Raw genomic sequence first — 22,987 nt, 5'->3', positions numbered from 1 at the left:
AAACGGACGCGTCTCCAAGATGGCGGGGCTATTAATGGAAGCCAAGCTAGGGAAAAAATGGCAGAGAAAGGTATGGTGGACGAGGAAGAGCGCGTTGAGGAGGAAATTGAAGGACCATCAAAGAGGCGTCGGATGGGTTTACGGCTCTGTGGCATCTGCCGCAAGACTGGCCATAATGCAAGGACATGCTCGGAGGCTGGAGAAATAGATAGCTTAAGCGATTCTGAGTAGTTTCAATTGATTGCATCAGATTCTGGTGGACTTTTGGCAGTTTGTAGTGGCATAGTCCGGAAAATGTGTCCGACTCAATGGGGTGTCCGAGTCAATGGTGAATCACGTTAATTGAAGATTGAAGTTGTAGGAGGTGTAAATTTTGGTCAATTCAGGGCTGTTAGTAGACCCTTATACAACAGCGTATTCCACGGCATCCGACATCCTCCAAGGTTCGGATCATTACACTTCATTCGGGCTCAACTTGCCTTCTGGGCGGTGGATTGCCAGCTCTGGGCTCCAAGGGCTCATGTGCAGTTCAACAAGCCCTTTGTGCTGTAAATTACTATTGCGTTGGGGCGGGTCATTGAACACGGGCACCTGACTGGCCCTGGCACTCCAGCGGCCGGTGTGCAAGAAGATGAGGAGGAAGAGAAGAAAAGGGTTACGGTGCCTCTTCCCTTACTGTGTACGCTGTCCCTGTACGTATAAATCTCTTGGCCTGTCTCGCAATACAAGTTGTGGAAGGACAGCCCTTTCTCCCGGATTCTCGCCCAATGCTTCTCTTTGTGGCTCCAACAGGAATAGTTGTCAGATAATGTGAGATCAGGACTCCCATGCCTGCCTATTAATCATCAAAAATCCATTTCTCAAACCCTGACTTCCTCCTGTACACAGTGCATACCAACCTCAAATGGTCAAAAGCGAGATGTCACTGCAGGCGGTTGTTGCTCCTTGAGACGCTCAGGGGTTCGGATTTATTGATCATGTGATGGCTAAGCTGTTTGTCCTCACTGGTTCCTCGTGGCCTGGAAATCGTCGGCGTAAAAGTACAGGTACGGCAAATTGCTCGGGTTCACGAAGCGGACTTCCAACGACCCGGCACCGGTCTCGTCCGTCGTGAACTGGATGCCCGAGGTGACGCGGGTAAAGGCGGCGCCGCTGGTGCACCCTTTGGCTGTGCCGATCTTGGCACCCTTGTAGTACACTTCGATGCTCGTGGTCGTGTCGTAGTTCAGGCAGCGGTACATGAAGGAGAGACTGTACGTCGAGGATGCCTTGGCGGTGAACGACTCCTGGAACAGCGATGCGTAGCCACCGCCAGTGGTGGGCGGGTAGGCGCGAACGACGACCTGACCACCCGCGCAGTAACCACCACTAGCGCAGGGGTTCACGCCGTTGATGACTTCAACCCTGCCGCCAGTGCCGCCGGTGGTCCACGGGAGGATGTTGCCCGTGGTCCGGTAGCCCTCGAAGCCTCCGTTCACGATGGGCTGCGATACGGTCACGGTTGGGGTGGCGTGCTCGGTGATAGTCACGTCGGTAGTGATGGTTGCGGTTGTCGTGACGGTCACCTCGGCAGCCTCGGTGGCGGTGACTATCTCCACGGCCGTCACGGTCGATGTGGTGGAGAAGATGCAGCTGCAGGCGCTGCTGACCCTCGACGCGGCATTGCCACACTGGGCGAGGATCTGGGAAGCCGGATCCGCCGAGGGTTTCTCCTCACGCTTGGCGTAGATCGTTGTGGTGGGACCGGTGCTGAAGTATACGCGTTAGCTGCCATGTCCAAAGCGTGTGTTTGAGTTGTTGTTTGTTGGGGAAAGGGGGAAGAAAGGGGGGGGGCGCAAGTACATGGTGGTGGTCAACGTCGTGAGGGTGACGACGTCGAAACTGGTTTCAGTGATCGTCTGGACCGATGTGACAGTTGCCGTCGCCGTCACGGTTTCCGTCGCGGGTTCGAGGGACAAATAGGACGAGCAAAAGGCCTCGCCGACTCCCAAGACAGCAGCAGCACACTTGCCTCTGCATGGCATGGTGATGCACTTGCCGAAGGTGCCCGCGGCAAAGCCGGCGAGGCAAAGCGCGGGGAGCTTCATGCCAATTGATTAAGGAGTGACTGAAGCTTATGAGAAACTGAACGAGTGGACTGCCAGGGTGATGCGCAATAACCCCACGAGCAAACAGAGGAACGAGCGACAAGACGAGTGAGTGACAAGAACCGCGTTCCTCAGGTTCTCCCGCCGGTTGGCAGGGAAAGGGGAAACCATCTTTATTGAAAAGGGAGATATAGAGTCTGGACCGCATGTTTCGATAGACCATTGTCGAGACCAGCAGGCCAAACCCTGAAGACCGGATCCCGAGTTTGGCGCTATTGAAAAATATGGAGACTGCTAGACCTGCTTGCATGCTTTGGCGTCGGGCATCTCCACTCCTCTCTTTTCAGGTATCGCAGCAGCTGAGACTACAGCACCTTTACGGAGGTACTGTACATACAATACCATCTCTTGAGAACCGGGCCCAAGCGGCGGCGTTAATGCCGTGAAAGCCTGGGTTCAGGTACTTCACGGAGTACATCGCCCTGCTTTGCATGGCAAAAAAGGATTATTTTTGAACCCTAACCTGCACGGCAATGAGCTTAACAAAACTTCCAAGTACCTTTTCTGCCGACAAGGTAACCATGGTCATGGCCATTGGCCACTGCAACTGTTGTGCAACATCCCTACTGATTGACTTGAAGTATTCGGCGCTTGGTATGGTATCGTGGCCGTTACCCCGCTCAAATTCACAATATAGCTCAGCTTCACTCCAACCTTCTTGAGCCTGATGCGCGACATGGCACTCCGAAGCAACTACCTTAGCTGGCAGAGTGTGGTTGCCTCTCACCAATATCGACTTACTGCCACCCTTCTACCCGAGCCGGGGCACGAGGTGGCTTGCAACAAAGTAGCCAACCATCTCACCCTTTCTGTCCACTCTCGAAAGCGAAAATAGCTCCCGCCCTCACCCTCTTCCCGTTGATTCTGGGAGCTTTTCCCCGACCAAGGCGGCCCGGTTTGCCTACCACCACGACTTTCTAGAGCTACACTCATGGTTCCAGTGGAGCATATGGACACGTGGCATACCGTTGCAGCATTAGGTGGCGGCGAACATGGGGAGGCTGTCACAGTGAGCGAGAAGGATCTGATCAACAAGATTCTCTCGAGGTATCCAGGAGGCCTGACGATTCTACGTGAGCTTCTCCAAGACGCCTCAGGTGCCGAAGCAACGACAGTCGCCATCAGGTGAAGAACATGGCCGCTAGCCCAGGAGTTCCAGCCAGCGAAAACATGCCCAGGGGTAGGGTCTTCGGTATCTGATACGCTCCAGAACCTTGTTGCCCAACTTGAGCACCACACCGTACGTGACCTGCAAGTCGAGATTGACGGTCACAGTTTCAATGTCAACCCTGGGAAAGAATAAAGCGCATTGCCTGGGAAATCCGGATGAGACCAAGATTGGTGCCTTCTGCGTCGGCTTCTACAGCTTGTTTGGAGTATGCGGCGAGCTATTGATTATCTCTGGGAGCAAGGCGATGAACTTTTACTGGGAGTATGACGCCCTCTACACTCAAAGGTATCAGTTGGAACCCAAATCGTGCTGCTCAGGGCCAAGATGCTCCTGCGCTACCGAGACGACAAGATTGCCGTGCCAAATCTGCTCTCCCTCGGCAGTTTTCCTGGTCACGACCCTACTGACCGCCACTACACTCCGACAGACTGATCTGTTGGTGGGTGATTGCAAGGTTTTGGCGCGAGGAAGAATCTGTTGTCGATCGGTGATGTCGGGGCGGGCCTCAATATAGAGACACCGCACGAGCCGAGTTTCACCCATATCTCAAACATAAGCCGGAAGGACACTTAAATCGAAGTGACGGCGACGGGGAGACCGAAGATTCCACATGAGTACCCGACAGATGCCGAACCAGGGGACATGTCGCCTACATCAACGTCGGGTGTGTCCCTGCGACAAACTTCAGCAACTTTTTGTTGCATTCGCCCCCCGCGAGATGTCGCCAACGAGCTGGAAAAGGGCAACCAAGAAGCAAGCACCGCGAACAACGAGATTCATGATTCCCGCGCCCCGGTATCGACGGAGCATCCACCCGACTGCGTCAAACTCCCTGACCGAGTCAAACGCCGACATAATCTCGTCCGTGCTCCCTTCGCCTGAACATGGTGGGAGACTGTTTATAGAATCTCCGACATCGCAGTTCAGGGGAGCCGGCGTACACATCTCAGCGCCATCCATGCTTCCCACCGTGGAACGAGAGACCATTGACTTGACCTCCAACGGCGTCTGGCAATGGAACACACGGACGCTGAGAACTGCCGGGATTATTGCCGTGGCTTCCCACAGGGGCGCCATGCTAGACATGGACATAGAGTCAAAAGGGCACTCGCAGCCTGTCTCGCAGGGCAACGAGCTGACGAAGCGCATCAATTCTGAAGCATTCCAGATACTGAGGACACATACGTTTGCTATTTTAACACTCAATGGCCGTGAAGCTGCGACCCTTATCAGCAAAGAGTTCTGGCGCGCTCTGAGAGAGGCACAAAGCATACCGGTGTATTCAAAGCTCGAAGTCCTGCCTATGTCAAAGGTCCGTCTCGGCAGCGACGAGGTCTCTCAGTCCATGAAGGGAATTCCCGTTATTCCACCGTTGATGTGGAATGAGACCTTCATCAAAAATTACTGGATAGTGGCTCCCTCAGACAGATCTCGGTCGAGGATGTGGGACGGAAGTGAAAAGCATACCTTTGAGAGCACGCAAGAACTCTGTGCCTTCAGTTCCTGAGCGGGGAGAGTCGCCAGGCAGAGCTTGTTGCTGCGCTCTGAAATGCAACGGCTTATCATGGATGCGACAGCACTGGATGGCGGATATGGGGACAGCTGCGGTACACATGCACTCAAGAACATCATGCACTAAATCCCTTCCGATTTGGAGATTTTCACCAGCTTACCCGGGCCCGCGACCTGCCTCCCCATCGCCGTCTTTCTCGGGCTCGACCGCATTTGCCTGGCAGCCCTAGGGTGGAAACCCTTGGACCTCACAGGATAGCTGCAGTTCTTGATCTATGTTCCCACTAATGAGCGGAACCTCGCACGATCGCCCAAGGTGGCCCGGCTGGTGCTTGATTCCTTGTCACAGGTGTGGGACGACCTCACAGCGGGCAAGAGGCAGCAAGTGGTACACATGCTCCAGCATGTTCCATCAGTACCAACTAGGCGTGGGTTGAAGAAACCAGACGAAGCCTATTGAGTCCGTCACCCTGTTTCCGGACTTCGCCATTGTGGATTACGACGGCTTGAGTCCTGATGCCCTTTCTAAAATCCTGTTAGCCCCCAAATCCGAAGGACTGTTGAGATTCAAGCAATCATCCAAGCAATCATCGGGAAATTGGCAGCTTCGAAGCTATTCAGGAACAACTACGGCACGTGCAGTTGATCAAGTATCTTGCGCCGAGGAAGGGCGACATCCCCACAAGCGACGTGGGAAGACTCAGGAACGCTTTCAACTTTCCAGCGGAGCCCTCCGCACTGGGAGCATGGCCACTTCGGGGACCACCGTCTCGCTTCAGCATTTGCGAGCTCCTCGAGCCAAACACCCAGATGCGCACGCTGAAGCTTCCCATTTTCCAGTGGGAGCCAACCACCACGTCATCGCCAGCAACGTCGAGCGAGATTTTCCCTCGGCTCTAGGCTTGCGACAGCATCCGTCCGTTGATGAGCTCGTGGATAGGATGGCCGACCCGGATGATGCCCGCCTGCGAGATAATGCCATGTCATACTTTATCAAGTACTTCGACTCTCAAGGATATGCTCCTCTCCAACCGGACCGCATCAACAAGAGGATACTTCCGGTCAAGGGGAAGGACAGTGTGCTAGTGCAACCCTCATCGTGCTGCACCGAGAAGGTTGGCACCTCGCTTGGGTACAGCATCCTGTGGAAGAGACTGCATAGTCATGCGTACAAATTTGGTGATCCCCCATTTCCACCCATACCGGAATGCGTCGACAAGCTCGTCCTGGGTCAACGCCGTTCATTAGACCGCCAGACAGCAGTGATTATGTTTGAGCACTCCACAAATTGCCAATGCGAGTTGAGCAAAAGTCAAGTCTCGGACTTGCGCAACACACCATTAGTTCCCGTCGAAAGACGGAGGCAACCATCATCCCAGGAGGTCGAGAGCGGCCCTGCGGTCATCCGTCACATGTGCCCAGCCGATTGTTACAGAGGCCCCTTGTCTGATTACGCGCTCATCTTCGACTACGTCCGCCGTTTCAAGTATGTGGAAGAGGGGAACAGCTGGGTTGAAGTGTCGGGCATTCTGCCAGAGACCAAGCTGTGGGAGGAGTGGAAGACGCGGGTTCTGGCGGAAGATGGGATCGAGCCGAAGAGGCTGTACAGCATAATCATGGATGCCAACTGGAAGACTGGTAAGGAAGCCGAACTGAAGGGCGAAGGAAGTGACAAGAAGGCCCCGGGCTTGTAGAACTGCTACTTCTTTGAGCCTCAGCAGCGAGAAATGAGATAACCCCATCAAACCAGTTCAGTCCAACCCAATTTCCGACGAGTCGGGAGCCTCAATCAAGGGTGCGCCGAGTTCAAAGTACTCTTCCTGAAGCTCTCTGAAACGATCCCTCACGAGGGTTACACGCCTTGATGTCCCAACGGTGCAAAAGCGGACGAGGCCGAGACTGTGGAGAAAGCATGGCGGTCTTCCCTGGTTTCTGTCTTCATACCATCCTTTTGAGTTGCCCCATGGGCTCTGTCGGGCGGTGAGCCAGTCGAACGCGGGTGAATGGACGCCCGGCTTGCAGAGTTTGATCAGTTACCTAGGTACTTGTCCCGTTGCTGCCCCTCTACTACGCATCGGCGACATCAGACTGCTCAGGGTGTCCGCCGACGCCAAACCATGTGCGTTGTCGCAGGCTGACAGCATGGTAACAAGCCTCCACCTTGGACGCAACAAAAAGCTGACAAAGTTCTCGAGCCCATATGCTCACCGGGGTGCCCGGGTTGACCTGGGTCTTGGTGTTTTCACGTAAGTCCTCACGTGCTGGAAGCCTGGAATTTGCAAGTTTGGTGAACGTGGCCTTTGGCACCCTGGTGGGCCTGGCACCGACCGAGCCAGCTCTTTAACCAGTCAGGTCACCGAGCTGGTAGCTGCGGAGAAGCAGCACGGGCCACCACCATCCCTTTTCACTATCAAGCAAAACAGGAGCCTAAGAAAGTGGAGCTCTCAAGTCCCATGCTTCGACCACGGTTGTCGGATTGTTGTGGCAGCCCGTTGTGGGAACATCTCCAAACCTCAAAATCTCGCTGGAATTGCCCCTGATCCTTCCACGTCGCAAAACCACCCAGGCAGTCACGCATTCAAGCAACCGACGAGACCAGCCCGAATTTCGCTCGCGACGTCCAGCAGACAGCCACAATGGCCGGCCTCAGCCCCCAAATGTAAGGACACAGAAGCCCCAGATGGACCACCACGGCCAAGCACACGCGACCGGTGGCTAACGGTTGCTGTGGGATAGAACGAACCTGATCATTATTCTCGGAATGATGCAGGTCGCCAAGAAGATTCCCTTTGACGATCCGCAAGTGCTCAACCTCTGCCGCGCGGTCTACATTGCCAGCAACCTCATCATTCTGAGCATCTACCTCTACATCAAGACCGTGATCGACAAGAAGAAGGGTATGTTTGAGCCATCCCGGATGCTGTGCCCCATAGGATCGCGCAAGCAGCTTTGCTTCGCAATGTCGTCAACCTCACAAGAACTGACAACTCTCTTCCGGCACAGACATGACCACGCTCAAGTACGTCGAGCCGGCACCCATGGGCTCGAGCGAGGAGGGCAAGCTGGTCACGACGACGGTGCACGCCTACGACGTCGGCCAGCTCAAGAACCTCATGCGCTCGCAGGGCATGGGCGTGCTCATGATGGGCGTCATGCACCTCTACTTCAAGTACACCAACCCGCTGCTCATCCAGAGCATCATCCCGCTCAAGAGCGCCCTCGAGTCGAATCTGGCCAAGATCCACCTCTGGGCTCAGCCCGCCGTCGGTGACCTCAAGAGGCCGTTCAAGCAGGCCGCCGGCTTCATGAGCGGGCTCCAGAGCGGTCCCGCCCAGGCCGACAAGAAGGCGGTCGAGGCGGCTGAGCGGGCTGGTCGTGGCGGTGTCAAGGAGGAGTAGAGAGGAACCGTCTAAGACGGCGGTGGATGTCCGTGTGGGATGTCCGGCTAGGATCTTGTACACTACAGCGCGCGGGTTTCCTGGCGCGTTATGACATGGTAATAGACAGGGGCGTGTGCAGAACGACGAAGAATGGAACAAGTAGGATCGGCCTGAGCTCGGCCGCTTGATTACGCGGAGGGGTTTTCTTTCAGGATTTGAAGTGACAAAACGGTGCAAGCCTTCCAGAGGTTGCTTGCCGAGAAAAGCTGAATTCAAGGCATGCAAGCATCCCGGAGCTCAATGCCGCAGATTCCTCTCATTGGCATCGATTTCTACATTCGAGGCGGTTTTGCCTCCTGTAGTTGCCTGCCGAAAACGCAACGTGATTGGCGGACCCGGTCCTGGATGTGCCGGCAATACAAGCAAGCCTTCAGTGCTTTCAAACTTCGTCATTGTCAATTTGTCTCCCCATCTGAACAGACTAGGAAAACGTAGTACGGAGCGCCTACCACAGTATATCTGGGTTCGACCAAATCCTCTTCGCAAATCAACCTTGCATCAGCCTCCGAAAACAGCATCGCAATGGAGCGCCCGGGAACCCCACCACGACAAGCATCAGCTCTGAGACGACCACCATCCCCGCCCACCCCGGAGGTCACTCGCCGCATGGTGAGTCTGGTGCAACGCTGCTGACCTGGGAAATCTCTCCTGACAATTACGACCGCAGGAAGAGTCTCGCCTACGCGCAAAAGCCACACGCGACCAGCGCGAAGCCGAGCAACCATCATCAACCGGCATCCTCTCAGGGTCCCGAACCGCACCCTCTGGCCTCCTCCCGACAAATGATACCCAGCTCGCCGGCCGCAACGCCTCCGGGAGGAAGCGGCCGTACGCATCCATATCACGAGCCGAAGTGCCCGCAACGAACCGCGATTCATCATCCCGCGCCGCCGCCGGTCCCTCTTCCAACAAAGATGGAGGGGACAAGGAGCTGCGTCCCATGTCACGCAAGTTCAGCAAATATGTCGACTACAACTTCAGCGCCATGACCGACACCAAAGGCGGTTTTTTGAGCGCTGAGGACGACCCATGGAATAAGAGCATGTCTAGTACTACGGGCGGCGGCGGCGCCTCGGGATCCGGAGAGCAAAAGCCGGCGCACATGACGGCCGCCGAGTGGGAGCGGATGCAGCTGATCCGAAAGCTGCAGCGCAACAAGACGGGGCCGTTTGAGCCCTCGCTGAGCGTGCTTGCCGACGAGAAGACACGCAAGCGGTGTCGGGAATGCCGCTCTGTGGAGATTGATTTTGTCTGGGAGGAGGTGTTTGGGTGCGCCGTGTGCAATACCTGCAAGGAGAAATACCCGGAAAAGTATAGCTTGCTTACCAAGACGGAATGCAAGGAGGATTACCTGTTGACAGATCGTGAGTTTGAGCCTCTAGCCTTCCCGCCACTGCGGGAGGGTCTGTCTGGCAGCTGATAATAACCCGTGCCGATACACAGCCGAGCTCAAAGACGAAGAACTCCTCCCGCACCTGAACAAGCCGAATCCACACAAGTCTCACTGGCACGACATGATGCTCTTTCTACGGTACCAAGTCGAGGACTACGCCTTCAACCAAAAGTGGGGCTCGCCCGAAGCATTGGACGTAGAGTTTGAGAAGCGCGAGGCGGACAAGAAGAGGCGCAAGGAGGCCAAGTTCAAGGAGAAGCTTCTGGACCTCAAGCGCAAGACCAGGACGGACGCGTTCAGGCGCAACAATGCAAAGGCGGCGAGTAGTATTAGTGTCGCCGGAGGAGGGATAGGAGGGGGAAAAGCAGTGAAGTTCGGGGATGCTATTGGGGGTACGGGTGGGAGACATGTGCATGAATGGGGTCGGACTGTTGAGAATGAGGCGGGTATGACGGTTAAGACGTGCGTCAGCTGTGGCATGGAGGTCGAGGAGTTGGAACTTTGAAGCTCTTCCTGCTCAGACTCGGAGCTCAACGTTGGGTGGACTCGAGGGCTCGACTACCTATCTTGCTAGCGCCTAGGCCTCGCGCTCACTGGTCATAGAGGGCCACCTATCGACAAACTTGAGTGGTTGGGCACCAAAAGACAAGGAAAAATGAGGTTGTGTAACCCCCCCTTATTATCCAGCCTGGCGCTCCTAACCCAATCGCGGACCATCCCGCAGCCAGCTCTTCTTCCTTGCGCCGCCTCCCAGGTGACGCAGGATGCATGCTGGCGCACGGTGCGGACTCATCGGTGGCAACGAGATTCATTTACCGTTTGTTGACTGCCGACATTGGAAGGGTATTTTCGAGCTTAGGCCTTGGTGGTTTTGTGGAGTCGGCAGTCGTCTTTTACCGGCACACTCATGGATCATTGAGTATCACAGCGGCCATCGTCGGCCTCCTCACGGCGGCAGGCAAAGTTTATGCGCTCCTGGAGATTTTCTCAGCGATTTGACACGCCCCTGCAGTGGTCAAAGATGCGCAGAACGAGGTCCAGCATGTTGAAATCGCCCTGTGTTCGATGCAGATTCCTCCACAACCTTGACGGGTCAAATTCCCGTCGAAGATTGATACTAGTTGACGAGCTCCAAATCATCCTCGCCGATGCGATGCTGGCGTTTTCAGCTTCCGAGACCATGCTCCAATGTCTAACTAGTCTCACGAGAATCCGTGTCGCTGTCTCATAGGTCAAGTTCTCCAAGCAGCTGGACGAACATGGCGCCACCAGCAATCTCTGACGCTCATGATGAGCAACCTGCAGTGGTGAGTAGTATAACATGGCTTTCAATCGACTCACTCTGACAATGCCGTGACAATGCCGAAAGCGAATCGGACGTGGAGGCCTATTCGAGTCAACAGAAGCTGCAGAGCCTGATTGAGAACGTCTTCATCGAGAACACAGAGCTCCGGCAAACCTCGCTGAGGGGCTGAGAAACTGTTCGTCATGCGCAGAGTCAACTCGACATCCAGAAAATCATGAAGATGAGAATACAACGATTCGGCAACGGGACAATGGCAACGACGACGGCTCGACCGTGATGAGCATTGGACGCACTTACTCGATACTGATACCATCAGCCACTTTAGCAACGTCGGCGGTAAACTGGGCGGCGGGTTTATTAGGTTCGCTCTTGAGAAGATGGAGCAGTCACGGGTATGCCGCAGGAATGCGAATCAGGGGGAGTGTGACCGCTCTTACACCAGCACCGTGCAACCATCGCACGTCTGGCCGGCATTTGAGGGTTACAGCCTGGCGGACGTCTCTGTCCTGTCCGTTATCGCCATGCCTTCAACGACTCTTGATTTTGAGAATGGGAGTCACTGCCCCATCCGCCCCCAGGACGGATCCTCGATGGGACCACAGGACCGTCGCAGAGGCGCGGCAATCAATATTAGTAGCACAGACTACTGCGCGAATGAGTTAGCTGAGTGGGTGACGGGAAACCCGGTCCCGACAAATCGTAGTCCGGGTGGACAGCCGGTGATCACGATGGAAACTGACGAATTCTCACAAAGGTTCATTGCTGCGCTGGGAAAGATCGAGGAAGACGCATAATCGTCAACTGTGGAAGGGGCACTTTGAAGCGTCCGAGGGGTGCGAGGAAGGGCGAGAGGCAGGCGACGAGAAGCAGGCGACGGGACGCAGGAGAGTTGGGGGAAGAGGCGACGCCGGTGTGGCGACGGAATCGGAGGCAGAATGGTCATTGTGCGGGCTGGCTTCTGACAAAGTGCGAAAAAGCCGGTTTAGGCGTTGGATAGAGTTGTAACGGCCTCATGCAGTAGGTATAATACACCAACCTGATATGGAACGACGGCACGGGTACTCTAAGCTTGAAGCCCAGAGAAGCAGAGGCGAGAGACTCTCTCGTACTGTCACTGCCGCCACGATTTCCTCAGCCCGCTGTCTCTCCGATAGATCCCTGCCATTGAGATACTGTCGCAGTTCGTAGAATCGAATGAAGTTCAGTGAATTACTGTAATGCTCCAGAACTCTTGAAGATGAATATCCATAATTTTATTCTGGAGCAGCGCAGCTGGGGTTGCTAAAGCGGCCTGAGATCTCGATCAAGGAGGCGCTTGGACGAAATCATTTGGTAAACACCTCGGGCCAGCGGCGGGCTGTGATTCGATGTCCAGCCGGTCATTTGTGGGGCCGCTGGCCAAGCTCCCCGGCCAGGGGTTGTCGCTTTCGGCCAGCATCACGCAGTCGAGCAGCTAGCACTGCCGCCCTGCTGCAGATTGATCTGGCAAGACAAAAAATATTCCTGCAGATGCTATCGACCCAGCGAAGTTCCACAGCCTCCAGTTCTCGATTTCATCGTCTTACGACATCGCCGTGCTGCGCGTCTCCTTCATCTTCCGACTTATTCAGGCAGTTGGGACCTGCCGAAGCTGCCAAGGGCATTTGTTGTCTGAACGACGAGATCGACAATTGAGCCCTCCAGAGCTCTTCCCACAGCCCATCCCGTCGCCGCGCGTCGGGCTGTCTTAAGCCAAGTCCAACCGTCGTGAGACTTGCAACGTCCAAGCTCGCCCGCGGCGACCGCCATGGGCACAAACGGAGGGGGCGGGCTAGGCGAAAGTGCCGGCATGATGGGGAGCAGTGCCAATCAACCGCCAGTGACCGAGTATACCCTTCAAGGTTGGTAACAGGAACTCACGCCGGAAAGAAGGGGCATTTGTTTCTGACATGGCGCGCACACAGGTGTCATGCGGTTCCTACAGACAGAATGGCACCGCCACGAACGCGACCGGAACGCCTGGGAGATCGAGAAGCAGGAGATGAAGAGCAGGATAGCCAACCTCGAAGGACAAGCACGGAGGGCCGATGCGACACAAAAAGCGCTGAAGAAATATGTCACGATACTCGAAAAGAAGGTCAAGGACCAGGCTGCCATGTTGAAAGCCGAAAACAAGACGGCCGACACTGAGCCTAAGGTCGATCGTGCTTCGCTGCTTCAAGAGAAGCTCCGCCGTGAGTGTCCTGCGGCAAACAATACCGCGGTCTGGCTTGGGGTAATCATTGCAAAGCTAATCTGGGCACGAACATGCAGCGTCACTCGACAAACCCAGTGCTCCCTCGATGGACCCGGGCTCGCTCGAGGCCGGTCTTGCCGACGAAGAAGCCTCGCGCAATGAGTTGAAGTCGTTCCTTGACCAATGCCAAGCCGAGTTCACCTACTTGATGATCACCCCCGCGAATCCAATCCCCCCAAGAGAATCCCCACCACTACCGGTAATTGAAGACCTGCGGGAAGGCGATGCATATGGCCAGTCGCTGTTGGATCAATCCTACCAACAGGGGCTGCGGCAACAACAGCAGCAGCAAAACCATGTCCGCGAGCATCTCGCTGCGCAGGCGCAGTCTCGGCCAGCTCCAGCTCCCAATGCGCAGACGGCAGCCCCGCCAGCCTCCGGCAACTTCTCCGTCAAGCCGCTCGATGTTCAGTCTGCATCGATAGCCCGCACCTCGAACACCGAACACCCTCTCACCGGCTACGGCAACGCTACCGAGTGGACTCCAATGACTGCGTCTACTGGGAGACAACTAGCAGAACAGGGACCTGAGCCGCTCAGCCAACCCAGGCATATCAACAAGAGCGAGGAAAAAGGGAATAGCCTTGAGAAACGTGGCGTGGCTGAGACGGACAGCTGGGACTTCAACGATGCCAACTTCCCGGGTACAGCTGCGCCCAATCAGCCACAGCAGGTCTCATCGAACCGTCCGGATACCGATGTGTTTCCGACAGCCGACAACATCCCGAAATCACCGAACCGTGCGACCGCGCCGCTTGCACACCGGAGAAAGAGCTCGAGCTCAATGGCCCGGAGGAGGAGCTCAGAACATGAGCTGTCACTCCACGCGCTGGGCTCAAAGGCGGAGAGTGCCAACTTTAAGCTTAAATTTGGGTTACGGGGCCATCTAGACACCGTTCGGACCGTTATCTTCTCTGGGGGTGGCAGCCCCGGCGAGCCTGAGATCTGCACGGCTGGGGATGACGGGACGATCAAACGGTTCCACATTCCGGATCGGCACCCGGGCCACATGGGCCCAAGCGGCTCTGATCTCGACGTCGTGGCTGACTTTACACACCGCGGCCATGCTGGAGCGGTGCTCTCGCTCGCCTCTTGGTCACCAGCCCCAAATTTCTCGACAGGTGGACGCGCCCAGGGTGACGGGTGGATCTTTTCTGGCGGCCAAGATGCCACGATTCGTGTCTGGGAACGAGGGCGCGTAGACCCCAAAGCCACGCTAGACGGCCACACGGATGCCATCTGGGCCCTCTGCGTTCTCCCGACTAACCTGGGAACCGTCTTTGGCCAGTCCAACGCGTATGGGACCCCAGACCGCATCCTGCTCGTCTCCGGGGCGGCGGATGGCAGCGTCAAGGTGTGGGCGGTCAGCGCGCCCCCCCAGCTTGCTTCTCCGCAACCTGGCGGCGGTCGCCGGGCCCAGGGCGGCCGTGTCAGGGGCAACTCGATGAGCTCCGGCTCAGCGTTTCCCAACTCGCCGCAGCCCACGACAGCCTCAAACTCGCCGTTCCATCACACCCTCATTCACACCATCTCGCGGCTAGACTCTCAGGCCAGCCCGACATGCATCACGCCATTGAGCCCCAATGGGGAAACATTTGTGGTTAGCTATTCCGACGCTGCCATCATCGTCTACGACACGCGCTCGGGCGAGGAGATTAGCACCATGGCGAGCCTGGAAACATATGACGGCACGATATCGACCAGTGTGAACGCGGTTGTGGCTACGACGGTGGGGCTAGACCACCACCAACCTCACCCAGGCGTGATGAGCGAGGAGGATACGGCCGGCGGCGGGCCCACCGGGAGCGGTCGGGCCATGGCTGGATCTGGGGTCGAGGGTGTCATCATCTCGGGTCACGAAGACTGCTATGTGCGGTTATTTGATGCCAACAGCGGTATGTATTCTCCTTTAAACTGCTATTTGTGACATGGCGATACTGACTTCCTTGGCAGGCCAATGCACGTATAACATGGTCGCCCACCCGGCGTCCATCTCTAGCCTCTCGCTCAGCCCCGACGGTCGGGAGCTTGTCAGCGCGGGCCACGATGCATCGCTGCGGTTCTGGTCGCTCGAGAAGCGGACGTGCACGCAGGAAATCACGAGTCATCGTGTCATGCGCGGGGAAGGCGTCTGCACGGTCGTTTGGAGCCAGGATGGCCGGTGGGTTGTCAGTGGCGGTGGCGATGGGGTGGTCAAGGTGTTTGCGCGATAGTATCCGCCATCATCATCATCACCAGGACGTGAGAAGGTGCAGGGGCAGGGGCAGAGCACCGTGCCGCTGCTGCCGCGGATGTCGCGCGCGAGACTGGAAGAGATGAGATCAAAGGAGGAATCGTTGGATGCCATGTCGCCAGTTACACGCTGGCCAGCGAAGGCGACCCGGACGACGGGTCGTTGATGCCAGACTTCGCGCCTCTTGGGGTTTTTCTGTCCACGAGAAGGCTCCGACTGGGTGGATTGGGTATGGAGGAGCAATCGGTTGCTGAGGATGGAGACGACCCACCCGAGCCTGTCCGTTCGGGTTGCCGCTCCCGGTGGATGGCCCCCCACCCCCCGCGCAAGTTTAGGACGGGCCTCTATAATAAGACGATCGACAAGACTTTGAGTGTAACGGAATGTACGGATATGACTGGTGGTTTATCGTGTACACTGAGCCTAGAAGCTGTTCATCCTAGGTCGTATGTTTCGGTTTGGGATTTCCATAGCGGAGGAGCACATACTAATTCGCGTGAGTTTCTAAGTCAATAAAGATTTGGTATACCCAGTTGCGTCCGGCTTTGTTCTCCGACGAGGCTATTATCAGATTCGTGCTGTCGCTGGCACACATGTACGCATGGGCATATGCCGTTTGGGGGATGTTACCATTGCTCCATCCCCGCCACTGTATCATCTGAAGGGTACGCCGATCGAAATTCTTGCCGGACATGCGGATCAAATCCTAGCTGCACAACACTCCCAGAAATCGTGCGATTCAACCCCTCCCAACACACCATCTGCCGTACCCCTCAGCAGCGCCGCCACAGCAGAAGGCGGAAAGGGACTCAGTAGAATGGCCATGGTCTCATTATTACGGGGATAACGGCGCTTACCAGCTTCGAGATACATCATTAGGGAACAACAGAAGAAGCATTTATTTTCCCATGACAACATCGCAAGCTTCCGAGGCTTTTTCATGTCGAGGTCGGACTGTTTAGGGAAGCAATTGCCGCACTGCCGCGTCTTGGCTCTTTATGCAAGACACGCAGCGCCACCGACCGTTGACACGGGATGTGAGAATCACTTGCTATGAAGCTCGGGATCTGCACAGAAGGAACGGTATCCGTACGGCAGCTACCATCAACATACCTTGGGGGTCACGTATATGATCTCTGGCGCAAAGTCATCCGATAGGCTGCTGCTCGTTCGACGGAAGGTCGGTATCTGGCTCAACTGCCGAAGCCATGGCTGCAGGGAGAGCAGGAAGAGCAGCAAGAGCAATATGGCGTCGATGACGTTTAATTCGCTCGCAAGACGACATGTGGTACAAGCAGAGAGTGCTTCATGTCCATCATCGATATGTCGATCCAGCTCTGCTCCTTGCGATGGGGGCGACGACATGCCGGATTCGGAGCATTCGTGGAGGTCGTTTGCCTAAAGGGGCAGCTGAGAAGGGTCTGGGCATTCTAAGTACTGCATCTCTCTGCCGGAGCGGAGATGGTATCGCGAGGACTCACATGGCCTCCTCAACTGTGTCGGCAGCCTGCTCCAAGACCAGTTGTCGGGCGTTGATGCATTGCCGTTTCCGCTCTGAATCATCTTAGAGGACTGGGCACGGGGAACCGGTCTATCGACTCGCTCTTCTAGAGTGATGGCCGAGCGATGAATTTAACGTCCGTGCTACTCGGGCCCCAGTAACGCCCTTTCGGTCGACATTGTTCCGGGAGGCACGGCGGTATAAACAGGGTAGATAAGCTCTCCCTAGCCCGATATTGCCTGACGAGCAGAGCAGGAAGAATCGAAGAGTTGCTCCCAGCGTCTCCTACTCTATCCCCCCCCTTTTCAAGCTTCTCGAGTTGTCTCGCTGAAAAAGACTAAACAGTCCCTGCCCGGACTGCCCTCAGTTTTCAAGCCCCGCTTGAGGTTCTCTTTGGCGTCGAGCTCATCCTAAAGCTGCCCAAGATGGTGACTGTCACAAACCTTGGGCTCACGGCCGTCCTGACAGCATTGTGTCTCGCCTCGGCCCTGCCGCCAAAGATTGGTACGACCCGTATGGGCCACGGAGAGAACAGGCCGAGCCTCGGCAGAGGAGGCAGAGTCACCTTCAAGCAGGCTCGCCATCCAACAGGCCACCACTTCAACGGCGCTCGGTCAGTGTACAGGACCTATCTCAAGTATGCCGTCCCGGTGCCCGAGGATCTCGTCCGCGCCGTGGCCCACACGGATGCGCTCAACTCGGCCGCCGAGGAAGACAAACGCCGCCGCGGCGCCACGGGCAGTGCCCCGGCAGTACCCATTGACGAGCGGTTCGACATTGCCTATGTCACGCCCGTCACCATCGGCACGCCGCCGCAAACCCTCATGCTGGACTTCGACACGGGCTCGTCCGATCTGTGGGTGTTCTCGAGTCACATGCCGCCGTTCCAGGTCCGCGGCCAGGAGATCTACACGCCCGACGAGTCCAGCACGGCGAGGCTGCTCGAGGGACACACGTGGAGCATTATGTACGGCGACGGGTCCGCGTCCCGGGGCAATGTTTATGTCGATACCTTCGCCGTCGGCGGCCTGACGGTGCTGAACCAGGCGGTCCAGACCGCCCAGCAGGTCTCGGCGAGCTTCACCAGCGCGACCAACATTGACGGACTTGTTGGTCTGGGGTTCAGCACCTTGAATACTGTACGCCCGGAGAGCCAGCTGACCTTCTTTGACAACGCCAAGGCGAGCTTGGATAACCCGGTGTTCACGGCAGATCTGAAGTACATGGCAGGTGAGTGTTTCCATCAACCCGTTCTGGCTCATGTCGTTCTTCTTGCTTTTGTACTGGGGAACATCATCAACAGAGATACCAACCCAGTTTAACTCTTGACAGCCGGCACGTACGACTTCGGCTTCATCGACAGGGCCAAGTACACAGGCGAGATCACCTACGTGCCCATCGACCCGGACCCGGGCTACTGGATCTTCACCTCCTCAGGCTACGCCGTCGGCGCCTCGTCCAACTTCTCCGCTACGCCCATCATTGGCATCGCCGACACGGGGACTTCGCTCGTCTACCTCCCCACGGCCGTCCTCACGGCCTACTACCGCCAGGTCCAGGGCGCCACCAACAGCCGTAGCTACGGCGGTTATGTGTTCCCCTGCGACTCGGCGTTGCCGTCCTTTACGTTTGGCGTTGGCGAGGAGAGGTTCACCATCCCGGCGTCGTATATCCGGTATGCGCCCGTGACTGAGGGGTCAGCCACGTGCTTCGGTGGGCTGCAGAGTAGTAGCGAATTGGGCATCAATATCTGGGGGGATGTGGCGCTCAAGGCGGCGTTTGTCGTGTTTGATAGTCGTAGTCCGCCGCGCATTGGGTGGGCTAAGAAGCCCTTGGTGGAGTGATGGATGAAATGGATGTGTGCTGGAGATGGACGAACTGGTTCAATGGACGTGTTCTGCCTTGAATGGGGCGGCGATGGATATGTTGAAGGGATTGTGCCTGAAGTGATATGCGTTGTCCGATAGGGAGCGACGGACCAGACATGCAGGTGGTCTGTCTGAGTTGGTGATACTGCGTCGATAATTGAGATTCCTGGGCTGGATGGACGAGACGGACCTGAATGACGCGTCGTGACCGATTGGGATATCCGTCGTCCTTATTACTCTGTGGTTTCGTACGGAACCTTGCGACTTGTCAGCCTCTTTGCAAACGGGACAATGACCCCTGCTTAGCTGCATCCGGGATGTGACATCGGCCCCCGGCATCAAAACCTAAAGCGGACGACTGAAAACTGGACTCGTTGATGGCGCCTGCTCTTGGGAAACTTGCCGGTTGTTGGGCAGCATGTGACGATATCCATGACCCCAACAATAGTAGCGCGATTTCAGGACGAACTGAAAGAAGCAAGAGCTTCTAGTGTTGCATTGGAGATAAAGCGATACCTGAATCAGTCTTTGAGACGACGTCGCGTGCTGTCCCCGAATTGGGACCGACGCCTAAACCGATCCAGACAAGCTGAATCGCTGGTGTGTCTTGCCTGATAAGGAAGGCGCCAAGCCTCTAGAAGACTCTTCCAAGCGTCGGCCGCGTGACTTGGCGCAGACAAGCTTTGCGATTACGCCTCTTGACATCAATCCCGTCGACTTTGTTCAAACGGTTGCTGCTTGGCGAGACCGCCATGTCGAAATAAGACGCAGAAGAATCTCGTTGACAGACTTGTAACAGTGCTCTGAACCATGTACTGATGTTGGCTCCGTAGCCCCAAAGTCGAGGGCAGCGACCTGCCTACTTGGGCACTTGACCGGTTGTTCGGACCTGTGCGCCACTCGGTCTCTCAACCGCGGAATCCCCGAAGAAGCACACCGCAGACCTGGCTGGGTCCATCACCACGCAACGGCCAACTAGCGTTCGAGACCGAGGGAGATATGTGCGGGCCAGATGCAATGCAGCCGACACCAACTGAAGCTATTGCGTTGGGAGGCCCGGGGAATACGGAGCGATGCGATGAATAAGAGCCAACGGCGTGGGGTGGAAGATTATCGAGGAAGAAGCCATTGTCTCGAGATTGTGTTCCATTACGGAGCCTGCGGTACCCAATATCCGGCCGGTGGAGCGTTTGTCTCTTTCGTTCCAGGAGATCCATGCGCGTTCGCAAGAGACCCGCGGCATCCCACCTCCCTTCATAATCCCGAAGCAGCGATTTGCCTGACAAGATCAAGGCACACGGTGGATGTGTCGGCGCGGTCCGGGACTGGTTGATCCTCCAAGCACACATGGCAGCGGAAAGACCGGCACCAGCTGATCGCATTGCCGCGTGGAAAACATGTGTCGCGGAACGAGAAGGCGGAAAGAATGGCAGGTGCTGTGGCTCCATCCCGCATTGGTATCAGACTGACAAAATATGAACCTAACGTACTATCCAATAATCAGCAGGTCCGAGTGTCAGTCCCCCGACTGTGCGATTGCGTCGTGGTTGGTGGGGTGGTCGTCATTGGACCCGAGGAGGGATGAAGGGATAATTGCCATCAGAGCCGCAGCACGAGTTAGGAAGGTCGAGATCCCCAGGCACGTCCAGGCCGCAGCTTATCTGGAATCCTTTCTGGTGCCACCTCCGGGTCTGAGACTGGAATTCTCTGCCGAGAATCCACAGGACAACATTCGCTCGCCGGCCCCGACCCGGGCAACTTATCGATTCCACCTCGACCATCACGCAATTGCAGCAATTTTCTCCATATAACACGCCCACCCGACCACTACTGCCACCCGCTCTTCATCCCTCTCCGTCCCAGCCTGCCCAAGTGTGCTTCTGAGGTCCAACTTACTTTGGAGTCTCGATCTTCTCTTCTCCAGCAAGCACCGCCGATTGATTACACACCTCGGGTTGCGTGAAACGAAATCATGGGTAAGCGACATGTCACGATCGCATTCTTTGACGACTGTATGACTTATCTTCGTCCATTAAACAGCGGAGAAACCGCCCTCGTCGGGCGCCGACTCGGTCAAGGCCGCAGGCGATCCGGAGAAGCAGCCATACTCAAGCGATCGTCACCCACCATACCTCGACCCGTCCGTCATGGAAGAGGACTACGAGGGAAAGCCGACCGAGGAGGAGCTGGCTGTTTTACGCCGCGTGCCAGGCTCTATCCCCATAATCGCCTACCTCATCTGCGCAGTCGAGTTCTGCGAGCGCGCCTCGTACTACGGCGTCCAACCCTTGATCAGCAACTTTGTCAACCGTCCGCTCCCCAAGGGCGGAAACGGCTGGGGCGCACCCCCCGTCGGAGACCAGCAAACCGCCGGTGCTCTGGGTATGGGAACGGTAGTCGCCAATGCCGTGACGCAGTCCTTCAGCATGCTTGCCTACGCGCTCCCCCTCTTGTTCGGCTGGCTCGCCGATGCGAAGACGGGCCGCTTCAAACTCATCTGCTGGGGTGTGGGCGTCTTCGGCGTGGCCCACGTCCTCATGGTCGCCGCCGGCGCCAAGGACCTCCTGGCGAACGGCACTGCCAAGGCTCCGTACTTCCTCTCGGTCTATATTCTCTCCATTGGCGCTGGTGAGTCCCCCTCCCGTCGTGATGGCCCCCCAAACCGACTGAGGCCATGTTCTGACGTGACTTTGCAGCCATGTTCAAGCCGAATGTGTCGCCCCTCCTCCTCGACCAGGTTACGACCACTGTACCTAAGGTCATCACGCTCAAGAGCGGCGAAAGGGTTATCGAGGACCCAGAAGCCACCACGGAGCGCGTCATGCTTTGGTTCTACCTCATGATCAACATTGGCGGCTTCATGGGTGTTGCCACCTCCTACTCGGAAAAATATGTCGGCGTACGTGCCCACCATTTCAGACGACATCTCGCAAACCGGTACAAGAATGATGACTGATGAATCGCGTAGTGGTGGCTTGCCTTCCTGATACCCCTCATTCTCTACCTGCCGCTGCCGCTGTTGCTCTGGTTCCTGCACAAGCGCGTTATCCTTCACCCCCCCGGTGGCAGTGATCTGCCTAATGTCTTCAGGGTTCTCGGCGTCTGCCTCCGCCGCGGGGGCATCATGAGAATCGGCCGGCACGGATTTTGGAACCTCGCCAAGCCCTCCAACATTGCGGCTGCGGGTCTCAGCGAGACGTACAAGACGCGCTGGAACGATGAGTTCGTGGACGATGTCCGCCGGACCTTCCAGGCCACGGGCATCTTCTGCTTCTTCCCGATCCAATACATCAACGACAACGGCCTCGGGTCCGCAGCCAGTTTCCTGTCGACGATGCTCGAGACCAATGGGGTGCCCAACGACGTCATCCAAAACTTCAACTCGCTGAGCATCATCGCCTTTTCGCCCATTCTGAACTTAGGCCTGTACCCGGTCCTCCGGAGGCTCAAGATCCACTACGGTCCCGTCGCGCGCATGGCCACCGGGCTGGCCATGTCCACCCTCGGAGGCGTCGGGTACACGGTGCTGAACCACTTTGCCTACCAGCAGTCGCCGTGCGGAGAGTACGGCTCGAGCGACTGCACCATCGGCACGGGTGTCGCCCCGATCAGCATCTGGTTCATGGCCATCCCCTACGCCATTGGTGGCATTTCGGAGCTGTTTGTCAACGTGCCCGCTTACGGCATCGCCTACTCGCGTGCCCCCGTCAACATGCGCGGTCTCGTGTCGGCCATCAACCTCTTCAACACGGCCGTCGCCTACGCCATCGGCCTGGCCTGCTCGTCCGTCATCACGGATCCGTACCTGACGTGGGACTTTGGTGGCCCGGCCATCGCGGGCGGTGTCCTGACGGTTATCTTCTACTTCACCTTCCGGCATATCGATCAGGAGGAGTACGTGCTGAGCAAGAACGGCAACGACACGGACTACCACCTCAACATGGAGGGCACGAAGAACGTGGTCGGCGAGAACCAGCTCAACAAAAGCTTTAACAGGCCGGCACCTATTGCTGATAATGAAGAGATGATGATCTCGCAGAAGCAGTAGCAACGTCTTTTTGGGGCGTCTTTTGACGGAATACCGTGATCGCGGGTGGAGTTTGGCGTTTTTTATCCGAATTCCCGGGAGGTTGTCCTAGAT

General features: G+C 56.6%; 8 protein-coding genes across 8 annotated transcripts; 7 read left to right on the top strand and 1 right to left on the bottom strand.

Annotated features, from left to right (window-relative positions):
• Nucleotides 1–1,001: 1,001 nt before the first annotated feature.
• N657DRAFT_658514 (uncharacterized protein) lies at nt 1,002–2,024 on the bottom strand (the record flags this gene model as incomplete). Its single annotated transcript, XM_062794905.1, has 2 exons — nt 1,002–1,749; nt 1,843–2,024. 2 exons carry the CDS (start codon nt 2,022–2,024, stop codon nt 1,002–1,004), a joined length of 930 nt encoding a protein of 309 aa, XP_062644152.1.
• A 2,012-nt stretch (nt 2,025–4,036) lies between these two features.
• On the top strand, nt 4,037–6,524 carry N657DRAFT_636621 (uncharacterized protein; the record flags this gene model as incomplete). Its single annotated transcript, XM_062791444.1, has 3 exons — nt 4,037–4,630; nt 5,180–5,258; nt 5,671–6,524. 3 exons carry the CDS (start codon nt 4,037–4,039, stop codon nt 6,522–6,524), a joined length of 1,527 nt encoding a protein of 508 aa, XP_062644151.1.
• Nucleotides 6,525–7,466: 942 nt separating this feature from the next.
• Nucleotides 7,467–8,228, top strand: N657DRAFT_636620 (inorganic phosphate transport PHO88; the record flags this gene model as incomplete). The annotated part of the gene is made up of 3 exons (XM_062791443.1): nt 7,467–7,489; nt 7,567–7,727; nt 7,834–8,228. 3 exons carry the CDS (start codon nt 7,467–7,469, stop codon nt 8,226–8,228), a joined length of 579 nt encoding a protein of 192 aa, XP_062644150.1.
• A 564-nt stretch (nt 8,229–8,792) lies between these two features.
• On the top strand, nt 8,793–10,168 carry N657DRAFT_636619 (DNA repair protein; the record flags this gene model as incomplete). The annotated part of the gene is made up of 3 exons (XM_062791442.1): nt 8,793–8,879; nt 8,938–9,634; nt 9,714–10,168. 3 exons carry the CDS (start codon nt 8,793–8,795, stop codon nt 10,166–10,168), a joined length of 1,239 nt encoding a protein of 412 aa, XP_062644149.1.
• A 1,104-nt stretch (nt 10,169–11,272) lies between these two features.
• On the top strand, nt 11,273–12,062 carry N657DRAFT_649161 (uncharacterized protein). Its single transcript, XM_062793668.1, has one exon. The coding sequence runs from the start codon at nt 11,347–11,349 to the stop codon at nt 11,761–11,763; it is 417 nt and encodes a 138-aa protein (XP_062644148.1). The 5' UTR covers nt 11,273–11,346; the 3' UTR covers nt 11,764–12,062.
• Nucleotides 12,063–12,755: 693 nt separating this feature from the next.
• Nucleotides 12,756–15,457, top strand: N657DRAFT_579915 (WD40 repeat-like protein; the record flags this gene model as incomplete). The annotated part of the gene is made up of 4 exons (XM_062789426.1): nt 12,756–12,849; nt 12,913–13,182; nt 13,262–15,139; nt 15,198–15,457. The coding sequence occupies 4 exons, from the start codon at nt 12,756–12,758 to the stop codon at nt 15,455–15,457; spliced, it is 2,502 nt and encodes an 833-aa protein (XP_062644147.1).
• A 1,946-nt stretch (nt 15,458–17,403) lies between these two features.
• Nucleotides 17,404–18,822, top strand: N657DRAFT_579950 (Asp-domain-containing protein; the record flags this gene model as incomplete). The annotated part of the gene is made up of 2 exons (XM_062789428.1): nt 17,404–18,208; nt 18,311–18,822. The coding sequence occupies 2 exons, from the start codon at nt 17,404–17,406 to the stop codon at nt 18,820–18,822; spliced, it is 1,317 nt and encodes a 438-aa protein (XP_062644146.1).
• Nucleotides 18,823–20,818: 1,996 nt separating this feature from the next.
• N657DRAFT_674289 (general substrate transporter) lies at nt 20,819–22,894 on the top strand (the record flags this gene model as incomplete). The annotated part of the gene is made up of 4 exons (XM_062795741.1): nt 20,819–20,822; nt 20,887–21,474; nt 21,543–21,745; nt 21,815–22,894. 4 exons carry the CDS (start codon nt 20,819–20,821, stop codon nt 22,892–22,894), a joined length of 1,875 nt encoding a protein of 624 aa, XP_062644145.1.
• Nucleotides 22,895–22,987: the final 93 nt, after the last annotated feature.

The sequence above is a fragment of the Parathielavia appendiculata genome (assembly GCF_033297405.1).
Source record: "Parathielavia appendiculata strain CBS 731.68 unplaced genomic scaffold N657scaffold_17, whole genome shotgun sequence".
Classification (NCBI taxonomy): Eukaryota; Fungi; Ascomycota; class Sordariomycetes; order Sordariales; family Chaetomiaceae; genus Parathielavia; species Parathielavia appendiculata.
This window is presented reverse-complemented; position numbering and strand designations above follow the sequence as displayed.

What these genes read in the sequence shown, in the direction of transcription:
- N657DRAFT_649161 (XM_062793668.1), top strand. Translation starts at nt 11,347, where the DNA reads ATGGAGCAGTCACGGGTATGCCGCAGGAATGCGAATCAGGGGGAGTGT.